The sequence below is a fragment of the Gigantopelta aegis genome, chromosome 7 (assembly GCF_016097555.1).
Source record: "Gigantopelta aegis isolate Gae_Host chromosome 7, Gae_host_genome, whole genome shotgun sequence".
NCBI lineage: Eukaryota > Metazoa > Mollusca > Gastropoda > Neomphalida > Peltospiridae > Gigantopelta > Gigantopelta aegis.
Window position 1 is genome coordinate 44647953 of NC_054705.1, and position 12554 is coordinate 44660506.

At 39.1% G+C, this 12554-nt stretch overlaps 2 protein-coding genes across 4 annotated transcripts in view; both read right to left on the reverse strand.

Moving 5' to 3' along the window:
* Nucleotides 1-1106: 1106 nt before the first annotated feature.
* Nucleotides 1107-5071, reverse strand: LOC121377587. The gene is made up of 5 exons (XM_041505646.1): nt 4952-5071; nt 3616-3778; nt 3063-3173; nt 1517-1590; nt 1107-1172 (listed from the first exon to the last, which is right to left on the reverse strand). The coding sequence occupies exons 2-4, from the start codon at nt 3776-3778 to the stop codon at nt 1517-1519; spliced, it is 348 nt and encodes a 115-aa protein (XP_041361580.1). The 5' UTR covers nt 4952-5071; the 3' UTR covers nt 1107-1172.
* Nucleotides 5072-12523: 7452 nt separating this feature from the next.
* The window catches only part of LOC121376871, a 3529-nt gene continuing 3498 nt past the window's right edge, over nt 12524-12554 (reverse strand). For 2 of the 3 annotated variants that reach the window (XM_041504656.1, XM_041504658.1), the window contains exon 5: nt 12527-12554. This exon is cut by the window's right edge and continues 24 nt beyond it. The gene's annotated coding sequence lies outside the window, so the exon portion shown is untranslated. The other variant, XM_041504657.1, reaches the window with a different exon arrangement.

A 12554-nucleotide genomic window follows, 5' to 3' on the forward strand; every position in this document is an offset into this window, starting at 1 on the left:
ACTGGATAGAGATGCTCAAACCACGACCATTTGCTTAAAGTGTCATATTAGTCGTTTAAAAGGCCTTAGTTATACACATCTTACAATGACACCAAACTGGGGAGACCGGCCTCAGTGGCATCGTGGTTAGGCCATCGGTCTACAGGCTGGTAGGTAGGCAGGTGTAAACCACTTGCACTGACCAGTGATCCATAACTGGTTCAACAATGGCCATGGTGTGTGCTATCCTGCCTGTGGGAAGCGCAATTAAAAGATCCCTTGCTGCCTGTCGTAAAAGAGTACTCTATGTGGCGATAGCGGGTTTCCTCTGAAAAAGAGTGTCAGAATGACCATATGTTTGACGTCCAATAGCCGATGATAAGATAAAAAAAAATCAATGTGCTCTAGTGGTGTCGTTAAATAAAACAAATTTTACTTTTTTTTCAAACTGGGGACTGTTTCCTTTAAAATATCAAATTTTTAGCTGAGGAAATCAATTTATATAGCTTTACTATCTAGGTTCACTGTGCCTAGACGGTTTACCGATCATGACTTTCTAAGACTATTCTGTCAGATGATTGCACTTGAAAGAGTGGTTATGGTCTGTTTGGATGTCCTGACTGAGGGTCATCTACAATGATTGTGCAATGTTCAAACAAGTGTACGAGACAGGGGGTGGGGGCAGGGGGACGGGCAACTGCCCTCCTAGTTCTGGAACAAAACCTCAAATTCGGGCAAAACTTATACAGATATTCGGGCAAAATTTGCTAAACTGACAACCTTTTACCATGTATTTCCACCATTCTATCCTCAAAGGTAGTTGTAATTCAGGTGAAAATGCGTAGCGAATCATTTGAAACAATATATATCTGTTTGGTAGTAATGCTAATATGAAAACAAATGTTATCCAAATTTGGACAATTTCGTTTAATTCGGGCAAAAGCCAGCCTACCTCCACCCCCACCCCACCCCCTACAAAATGGCAGCCCGTAGCCATACGTGTTCAAACTTAGATGTAACAAACCATCTGTTTACATATATTAATATACGAGTCACGATTTCACTTGAGAAGGGTTGTGTTATATTACAATACAATCAATATCCTTCAAAATAACAAACAACCGTTATTATGACATCACTTTTTATTTGTGAAGAGGGCTTCTCGTTAACAGGCCACTTTTAGATGGAACGAACTGAAAGAGCAGACAACAATCTATTTATCTATCTATATATCTATCTATCCTTAAAAGAAAACATGATATCCCTGTTTGATTTTGTTATCATGACAAATGAATGTACATGAAAAACGGGTATGGCGTCATACCCAAATATTTTTGCATATTTGTTTTAAAAATTAACCTTTTGACAAAATTAACTACTCTTATTATTATCTATATATATATATGTGTGTGTGTGTGTGTGTGTGTGTGTGTGTGTGTGCGTGCGTGCGTGTGTGTTGCGTTTCTGTTGTGTGTGTGTTGTGAGCATATTTTCATATCTACTTCTTAACGAGGATGAATTTTGTACTTGCTCTTACCTATTCTCGATTATGCATGTCGCTCAGTTCTGTCATGACCTGTCGAAACTCATCCATACTGACCTGGGCGTTTCCTAAACACGAAGATGCACAATACATTTAGAACACAACATTTATTAAAACTCATGTCAATTGCAATATTGATGTGTTTTGTTATAAGCATTGCGCACCAACCAAACTGCTTAAAAAAACCCATCAGAATCTACTATTAAAAGAAAGAAATGTTTTATTTAACGACGCACTCAACACATTTTATTTACGGTTATATGGCGTCAGACATATGATCAAGGACCACACAGATTTTGAGAGGAAACCCGCCTGCTACCGATGGGCTACTCTTTCCGATTAGCAGCAAGGGATAGCACAAACCATGGCCTTTGTTGAACCAGTTATGGATCACTGGTCAGTGCAAGTGGTTTACACCTACCCATTGAGCATTGCGGAGCACTCACTCAGGGTTTGGAGTCGGTATCTGGATTAAAAGACCCATGCCTCGACTGGGATCCGAACCCAGTACCTACCAGCCTGTAGACCGATGGCTAACCACGACGCCACCGAGGCCGGTAATCTACTATTACTACCACTACAACTACTACTACCACCACTACCACTACAACTACTAGTACTACTACTACAACTACCATTACTACCACTACTACTACTACTAGTAGTATTATTATTACTACTACTCGTATTATAAGCACTACTGATACTAATACTAATACTACTAATTCTACTGTTACTATTACTAATTCTACTACAACTACTGCTGTTGTTGCAGCTACTACTAATTCTACTACTCGGAACAGAGGCACGCACACACGCAACATTCAGTACATATATTTTACAATACTTTAGCATAGACCATTATTAAACATTCAACACAAACTGACCAAATCATTTGTTATTCACCTATCTAATGCGTACACTGAACAACAAACTGTTAACATTTGTCATTCACCTATCCAATGCGTACACTGAACGCCAAACCGTTCACATTTGTCATTCACCTATCTAATGCGTACACTGAACAACAAACCTTTAACATTTGTCATTCACCTATCTAATGCGTACACTGAACAACAAACCTTTAACATTTGTCATTCACCTATCTATGCTAATTCACCTATCTAATGCGTACACTGAACGCCAAACCTTTAACATTTGTCATTCACCTATCCAATGCGTACACTGAACGCCAAACCTTTAATATTTGTCATTCACCTATCTAATGCGTACACTGAACGCCAAACCGTTAACATTTGTCATTCACCTATCTAATGCGTACACTGAACGCAAAACCTTTAACATTTTCAAAATCTTATTACTGCACAAGAATAAATGAAAACAATATCATGACTGATCGCATGAGTATCACCGTTAAGAGGACTGCCACTTTCCGTTCATAGGACTGCCCAGACAAATCTAATCCTACACAAGATAGAGTCCATAGGATGTTTATACAGAATTGGTGACATGCAATTATGAATCACTGACCCAACAGTGATGATAACTGAACTAAACTGTACCATCTGCTTCAACTCACCATCCAGATCAGCCATATCCAGGACAGCCCGAGCCTCTCTCGTGGTGAACACGTCTTCTAGTTCAGACTCGTCCACAAGGCCATCCAGGTTTTTGTCAAACTCAGAAAGATCTTTAAGAAAAAATTTTTTTAAAGAAATTACAAAATAGAATCCATTTATAAACCTTGACACAAACATATTTTTATATTCATATTCACTGATAATTTTATATTTGAAAAAGTAAAACAGAGATGGATGACAGAGAGAAACAGAGACAGAAGGAAGGAAAGGTAGTTTAAGAATAAAGAAAGAGAAGAGGGTGGAGAAGAGAAAGAATATAGGAAGTAGAAGAACATAGTGCGGTGGTAGAACGGGAGAGAGAACAGAAAGTGAAAATAGGATTAAGAGAGAGAGAGAGAGAGAGAGAGAGAGAGAGAGAGAGAGAGAGAGAGAGAGAGAGAGAGAGAGAGAGAGAGAGAGAGAGAGAGAGAGAGAGAGTATCAATGATATGGAGAGAGAGTATCAATGATATAGAGAGAGAGTATCAACGACAACAGGTCTGTTCTATTTTACCTCGTTTTCGACCTACGACTGCCGCTATTGCCGCGGCAGTGGTGACAACCTTGGCTACGCTCTTCACGGCTCTCCAGATCCCTCTCAATCTTATCCAGCCTCCTTCCGCCCCACGGCTCACGGCAAGAGCCACCAGCAAAATCAACAGGTATGCGTGCTTCATCTACAAAAACAGTAGATGCAATATCCTTTTCTTTATATAATTATGTTAATTGATGTGCCCTATGTCTAGTAGGACCATTATGAACGACAAAAGCCATATCGTATCTCTGCACAAGGAAAACTAGTCCAAGGAAATTAGTAAGGTTGTGATTGTTGCTACGAATCGCTGTCAGAACTTTGACTTGACATGTCGGTCTGGGGATAATCAATATTATTTTTAGAACTTAATTTAAGTAGCATAGTAGCAAATTAAAACAAAATGGGAAGTTGGGTTTGATGATGAACTGACAGTTTTTTTGTGTGCTTGATTTTTGAAACATATGTATTACAGACGTATATTAGATATTCATGCAAAAATAATTCAAAAAAATGACACCATACATTTAAGTATCTGTGGACGTTTATTCCATCATGGATGATGATCATCAAAACGCGTCCGCTTGTCAGTTATGAAGCTGTTCCAGACAAATATACTTACGTTTTGCTTTATTACACCTGACCAGAGCTATGCCAGCGGGAGCGTCGACTGCTGGTAGGGCCACCCAGGCTGGATTGGTTGAAGGGTAGAGGTTAGACTAATATGGACCACTGCCGAAGACGGATGAGCTGGGCCAAACTACTTGTAGGGAGGCGCCTGACCGTAGCTCACTGCATATCTGCCCATATGACAGATGGCAACAGAAACTTGAGAGATGGTGCTCAACCGTTGGAGAGGAGACCCACCAGGGTGGAAGAGTGCCGGGCCCTATGCCTCGAAAGGGTCCAACACAAGCTACTGGTGATTCGCATGATCCGTTTCGTGGTGCCAGGAGACGGATGGAACGGTATCAGAACCAGTGAAAAGCAGTCTGGCCTTCAGATGAACCCGTAAAGGAGAAACTCTTTGGCCCCTTGGAGAACCTACGGAATACAGCAGCTTTTGTTCGAGCCACTGGGGTCCCTGTCTGAGCGTACGACGAAGAAGAAGATGAAAGCTCTAGGATGTTCCCCGATTTGACGACCCTGTGGGGAGATGTAAGACCATCTCTTCCACTAACCACTCAACAACTAAGCATTAACCCACTGTTCTGGACAGAGCTTTGAAGTAGCTGAGGTGTGTTTCCAGGACAGCGTGCTTGAGCGTTAGTTAATAATAATATAATAACAAAAATAAATTGAAATGAATGAATCTTACCTTCAACAAGGTTCAGTGTGAGAGTCACAGAAAACGCAGACGAACGACGAAGACCAGGATGTTTCTCTCTGACTTTATAGAGGGAAAACTCTCATCCACATCCTGTTGATGCGTCCGTTGTGGCTTAACGTGTCAAATAATTTAGATGTTTATCTGGAAGAGCTGTGATAAACGATTTTGATGTATGTATGTGTATTATGTGCATCGTGTTTGCATATATTATGTTTCTAGACAACTGGGCACATATATGTGAAGATTTAAATAGTGCTTGATGTGGAGAATAACGGTTAAAAATAAATCAATCACTTTTTTGCACTTTTTCTTTAATTCATTTGGCTTGACGATAAACATTTCTACTTACGGGGTAGGACGTAGCCCAGTGCTTATGCACTCGCTTGATGCGGGATCGGTCTAGGGTCGATTCCCGTCGGTGGACCCAATGGGCTATTATTTTGTTACAGCCAGTGCACCACGACTGGTATATCAAAGGCCGTAGTATGTGCTATACTGTTTGTGAGATGGTGCTTATAAAATATACCTTGCTACTAATGGATAAATATTGCGGGTTGCCACTCTAAGACTATACGTCTAAATTATCTAATATTTGACATCCAGTTGCCGATGATTAATCAATCAATGTGCTTTGGTTATGTAAACAAAACAATGTTTTCCAGGTATATAGATACTAGTGTATCATACAGGTACCCAGGCACGCACGCATGCACGCACATACATTCCATTTTTCATAGAATATAAATTGTGCAATCATAGTTTTTACGTGTAAACGTCATACAGACTGACATACAATACGACTTTCGCGATAGAGGCCAATACACATAACCTATAAACCAATGAATCCCCCTGGTGAACGGAACTACCTACCAAATTTCAGCTGTATAGGCCTAGAACGTTTCTTACACAGTGACAAAACAAACGTCTGAAGACTTTATTTTACTCAATTTTATATAATTCGCGATAGAGGCCAATACTTATAACCTATACACACAATGTTTTAATACGATAAATCTCCCCGATGCACCAAAATACCCACCAAATTTCAGGTAAATCGGCCCAGACGGCTTCAAACAAAATAATAATAATAATAATAACAATCCCACCAAAAACAATAGGTTCCCCAGCGGAAAACGCCAGAGAACCTAATAATAATAATAATAATAATAATAATAATAATAATAATACTTTAGTATTCTCTGGTTGGAACACAAATTATAGACAATATTATGAACTTTATTGACTTAAATTTCACATTACAGGACATTTTTGCGTATTTTACGTATTTAAGGGGAATACTACTACTACTAGTAGTAGTAGTAGTAGTAGTAGTAGTAGTAGTAGTAGTAGTAGTAGTTGTAGTAGTATGTATGTATGTATGTATGTATGTACAGTGTTTTCCCTAGCTGGTTTTAGCATGGTGCAGCACCATGCCTCAGTAGTCTAGCACCATCTTGCCTTAATCAGCACCATGCTGCCCTGAGATTAAACAAGCCTTTTTTACTAATTAATTTTAAAACTGCCTTTATAAAACACCCAAAAAGGTATTATTAATTAATAAAATATGCCATATATTTTGCCATTCATTTATTAAAACAAGCACATCAATTACATTACTGTTTATTTCAATTAATTTTTGTGTATTTTTAATGAAATGCATGTGCCTTGAAAATGGTGAAAATGCCCCAAAAGTGTTTGGTCTACCATGCCTTGCCAAAATTCTAGGGAAATCACTAATGTATGTATGTATGTGTGTGTATATATATATAAATAATACTATTACTACTACTACTACTACTACTCGTAGTATTACTTGTAGTATATATATATAACATAGCGTTTAACGAAGTATTGTGCAAAAGTGTAGGGAGCAAGGTGTAAAAGTCATGTACCACGAGAAACGATCATTAATCATGTGCAATCAGTCAAATTTCTTGGAGTAATCTTTGATCACAATCTTAGTTTTGGGGAGCACATTACTGAGGTGACTGGTAACTGTACTATACACCTTAATTTATTAAGGGTACTATCAGGCACACCATGGGGCGCAGATCGAAAAACTCTGCTTATGATCTTTGAAGCATTCATTGTGTCCAGACTGCAATATGGCGCACAGGCCTTTGGCTGTGCTAGCCAGACCCAGCTCAGGAAATTTGATAGCGTATATGATAGGGCTCTCAAAATTATAGTTGGGGGTGCTATCTGTACGCCATATGATAGTGTTCTTGTTGAGCTGGGAGTAATGCCATTAGCCCTTAGGAGGATCAGACAAGGTTTAAAATATATCAACAAAATACGTAGTCTGGTGCCTGATTCTCCTGTCAACCAACTTAAACCTGTACTAATTAAAAATATTAACAGAGATAGGGACATATCTGTTATTTAATATCTTAATAAGTTTGCTAATGACTTTGGGATAGTCGGCCTTCCATTGGTTAGTTTGGGGATTAACCCGACTTTCCGGTGGCAGGCGGGCTGCCCCAGGGTTCATTACCACGTCAGGGAAAATATTATTAAAACAGAAAATCTCAATTTCAAGAAAATAATTTTTCAGGCAGTGGTTGGGGAACTCTACCCGGATGTGGTTCAGATATACACAGACGGGTCGAAGGACCCAATCACTGGTAAAACAGGGATGGCCTTTATTGTTAAAAATAGTAATAAAAATCCGATAGCTATTAGGGCTAGGCTGTCGGATAATATATCAGTTTATACCACCGAACTCATGGCCATACTGTATTCCCTGAAGTGGGTTGAAAGATATCATAATTATAATGGCCCTAGCAGATATGTTCTTTTCTCTGACAGTCTCAGTTCCTTGCAGGCAATCAATGGCGCCCATAGTGTCAGACCCGAAATTATTTCTAAAATTGTCAAAAGCTATAATAAATTGTTGGATAAAGGAATTGAGCTAGCCATGGAATGGGTCCCAGCTCATATTGGAATAACTGGTAATGAGTTGGCCGATGCGACGGCTAAAAGGTGTTTGCTGGACCCAGTAGTCAGTGTACCAGTGAAACATAACTTTAATGAAATAAACTCAATAGCTGACCCACACTTTGGTAACCTGTGGCAGACCGAATGGAACCACAGAGCCAGAGTGTGGCATTCTTATATTAAACCAAGGGCGACCACCCCTGGACCGGTTTCATTTAATGTCAAGGCAACTAAAATTATTGCAAGATTACGTATGGGTGTCTCTTCGGGATTAAACGATAACAGATTTAAAATTAAGAAAATTAATTCACCCAACTGTGTTAATTGTAAAGTTGTTGATAGTGTTAACCACTATCTTCTTGAATGTACTAAATATACTAAATTCAGAAGTAAATTGGTAAATTTCTTTAATGTAAACAATATAAAGTTTAATGCATTTAATGTATTAAACCCACCTAAAGAACATAAAATGTCAATCGACAGGTTAGTGGTCGCCTTTGTTTATCAAACTAAAATATATATATAAATGTTTAATATAGATTGGGCAGCGCCTATCGCTGGTAGGGGTGGGGGGGGGGGCGGCCACCGCTAAGGCATTGTTAGATTGGTGCGAAGACGGCCGCCTGCCGCCACGCTGGACGTGTATGGTGCTGCTCTTTTCCTTCCGATGGTTGCTCTTGGGCGTGTCAGTACTGCTCTTTAAACTTTAGTTGCCTCTTCTCCCTTAGGGATTTGGAAGGACGTTGACCGCCCCTTGGCTCCACTTCTCGGAATCCTCCGTGTCTTTGTCACGCCTGGCAGGCTTTGGAGTAGGCTTTTCATTTTATTTTAAACATGTACCGAATTTTAAACTGTATATACTTTTATATATAACTATTTTTATAATGTATGGTTGGTGATGGATGAATGTTTTATTACTCCGAGCTGATAGTTGGGGGTGCGTTATCTGGCAGTAACAACCCCCCTTCTCGCCGGTCAAATATATTGTATAAATCGTTTCAATTTTTAGTTTGGTGTTTATTTTTTAAATTAAATAGGTTACCAGCGTGCTCTTTTAAATATGTGTTTTTTATGATAAGTTATTTATGTTTTTAACCTCTTTTTATAATAGGAAATAGGAATTTAATAGGGCGGTGCGCTGCTCCTATCCTAGGGTATGCAACATGGTTCTATACCATACTTGTATGCGCTAGGTTTCTAAAGTGGTGCCAGCGTCTGATGAATGGCATAACGTTCTGTTTCTCCAGGATTATAGAGAGGCGCCCCTGGACTTGCCAGGATATCGCCAGGCCAGACTCACCACGTTTTTTTCATTGCCAAATACTTTTTTCTTTAATTTTTTTTGGGGGCGTTGGCCCCGAGACTGGAGGGGGCACGACTGGAGGGGGGTTGGGTTGGCCGGGGGGGTGCTGGGTGGGTGGGGGATACTCCACCGGAAGATGGTTAGGGCGGTAGGCGTAGGCGGTTTTGGCCGTAAGAGTTGTTAGGTTTGTCCGGGGGACTGCACCCCCCCCCCCCCTCCGGAACCTTCCCCGGTTTCGGCCACACCGAAGTCCCCAATACGATGGGTGCCCCTAAGTAAAACATATCTCCCTATTAAAAAAACCTTTTTCCCTGTTTGTTTAAATATCAAAATTGCCCCAGTAATTGTTCTGTCCCAGGTTGGACTACTGGCATCCGGTGGCCGAACCTGGGATAGACATGCTCGAAACCTTCGTGGTATAGGAGCATGTAAATATTTGATTGATTGATTGACCACGAGAAACACGTCAGTAACAGCTTGGTTTAGACATACATGTATTTATCATACATGACAACATAAGTAACTTTAACACTCTATCGCAGATAGTACCAGATTGTGTAATTCATGACGTCACGTGTATGCACGTTCACAATCACGCAGTTTTTGTCCCATACAAGTAGGGGGGGGGGGGGGGGGGGGGGTGTGTGTGTCCCCGTGTGCATAAAATGTCCCCTGAGTTACTCTTCCTATTCTTTACGTTTACCATGTGAGTAGACATAAAAGTGAGGGTAGACTTTCTAGAACCCGGCAATAAGTGACAAAATGACATTGAAAGATACAGCTTCCATGGCCAAATTTGGAAGAAACATTTAGGGTGGTGGGCAACGAAAATAGCTGTAACTGTGTAATCAAAGGTCGTAGCACAGCACACAACACTCCAAATTGTTGGTATTAAATCTCCCATTGTCATGAAATAAGCATTATGCAAATATGTTATGTAATTAGGTCACCAGAGGTCAAAGGGTCATGGTTTTTGCCGGATTGCAGAAAGTCTACCCTCGCCTTTCTGTCTACCCACATGGTGTACTTAAAGAATATGAAGAGTAACCTAGGGGACATTTCATGCACACGGGAAGCGCAAATAAAAGATCCCTTGCTGCTAATCGAAAAGAGTAGCTCATGAAGTGGAGACAGCGGGTTTCCTCCCTCAATACCTGTGTGGTTCTTAACCATATGTCCGACGCCATATAACCGTAAATAAAATGTGTTGAGTGTGTCGTTAAATAAACAATTTTCTTCCTTCCTATTTTTTATCTCGGTCTTGTATTCTTCTTCTTCTTTTTCTTCAAAATATTCTTCCTACTGATTCTTTTCCTTGTTATTCGCAATGTTCTGTTTTCGTTTAAATCTCGGATCATAAAAATATATATATTTATATTATAGCCCACTGTCCATGTCCACTGCCAGTATGCCCTTTTTATGGACGTACGTTCGTGTAAGTCATGTTTTTGTTCAGATGTATGCTTGTATATCCCGACCCTATGTATGCGAATACATGTGTTGAATTTTAGTCTGAATCAGTTTCTGTGTGTTTCGTTAGTTATAAAATATTTATTGTTGTTTAGAACATGAATATATATGTACAGCAGTGATTCGGGGCTCCCAACCACGACACTGCTACATGATCTAGGCAATAAATAAATATATATATATATATATATATATATATTTATGTATATATCGATGTCGCCTCGTAAAATTAGTGGCCACGGGCATTCTACACAATCACGGATGAACAGTGAAGAACTTGAGGATCTTTATGGCATACAGATTTGTATCGAGTCCAACGTCGTTCTCAATATCTAAGTTTAGATTTAGGTATGAAACAGATTTCATAGATGAATAGATGAGATATTACTCGACATGAATTGAAAACTGACTATTTTAAAACTGAAGTCATCCCTTTAAATCATACAGATTTGTATCCAGGCCAACGTTGTTTTGAATCTCTAAGTTTAGATCAAGGTATGAAACAGATTTTATACTTTCTGTAGTTTCCTTTATTTCTAATTCAGGTGCGTAAAGCGATGGAAGGTAATCTGTGAACTTACTGTTGAATGATATAAGATTATCAATATTATCAAGAGGTGAAATTTTCGCCAGACTTCTTTGTTTTTGGTTTAGCCAGATTAGATACACTATCTTATTATCTCATTGATATAATCACACACAAGGTGAAATAACATTTATGAACTGCATTCTTTCCTGAAAAAAAAGAAGAATCTGTCATAAACTGATTTTAATGCTATAATATGATGAAACATGGAATATCTGTAGAAATATAAACGAGTTTGTTGTTCTCTATTTTAGCAAACGACAAAATCACTGTGGACGAGTTTAAGTATGAGTGTGGATGTATGTATTTATGTGTCTGTATGTGTGTGTGCGTATGTATGTGTCTCTATGCGTGTGCGTGTGTGTGTATGTGTGCGTGTGTATGTGTGTCTGTGTTTGTGTGTGTGTGTGTGTGTCTGTGTATCTGTGTGTATATATATATATATATATATATCTGTATGTGTATACGTGTGTGTATGTATGTATATATGTATGTATCTGTGTGTGTGTGTGTGTGTATTTGAGTGTGTGTGTGTGTGTGTGAGAGAGAGAGAGAGAGAGAGAGAGAGAGAGAGAGAGAGAGAGAGAGTGTGTGTGTGTGTGTGTGTGTGTGTGTCTCTGTGTGTTGTTTCTATGTGTGTATGTCAATCTGATTAAAATTAGCTCTATTGGGTTTCTAGTAGATCTAACAGCATTGCGTGGACTCACGTGTCCAGGTGACATTTCATCTATAAATAACAATTTAATTATCAACACTTCTACTTTTATAGCGTTATTCGGGAGCATACAAATTCTAAAAATATCGGGCGACACTATTTATGCAATAGGCGAACTTGTTGGTCTATTTCAACATTAAAAACAGGGGGAAAAGTGCAGTAATAAACTCTCGATTGTATACGAGTATAAACAGATTTTATGGCTATATCATCACGGGTTTTTTTCGTCTTTAAACGAATTTTATATAAAATTTTATATTGAAATTAGTTTCCGGCATACTTCGTAATTCACCTTAATCATTTCGTATACCCTCGGCATAATCCCGAATGTTTTCAAATTCTTTTCAAATCACTGGCATGATTTTGCAAGTAAGGTTTTGATTGGTCGAATGAAAGGTCAACTGGACATGAGCTCCAAAGGGGTGCTGTTAGATCCACAGGTAATAGTAATTAACCAGTGGAGCTAATTTTAATTTAATGTTTCCCGCGCTACAACGGCTGTGTTATATTAAAATACAACCCCTATCCTTCAAAATAACAAACAACCGTTTTTAAAACATAACGTTTTATTTGTATAGGT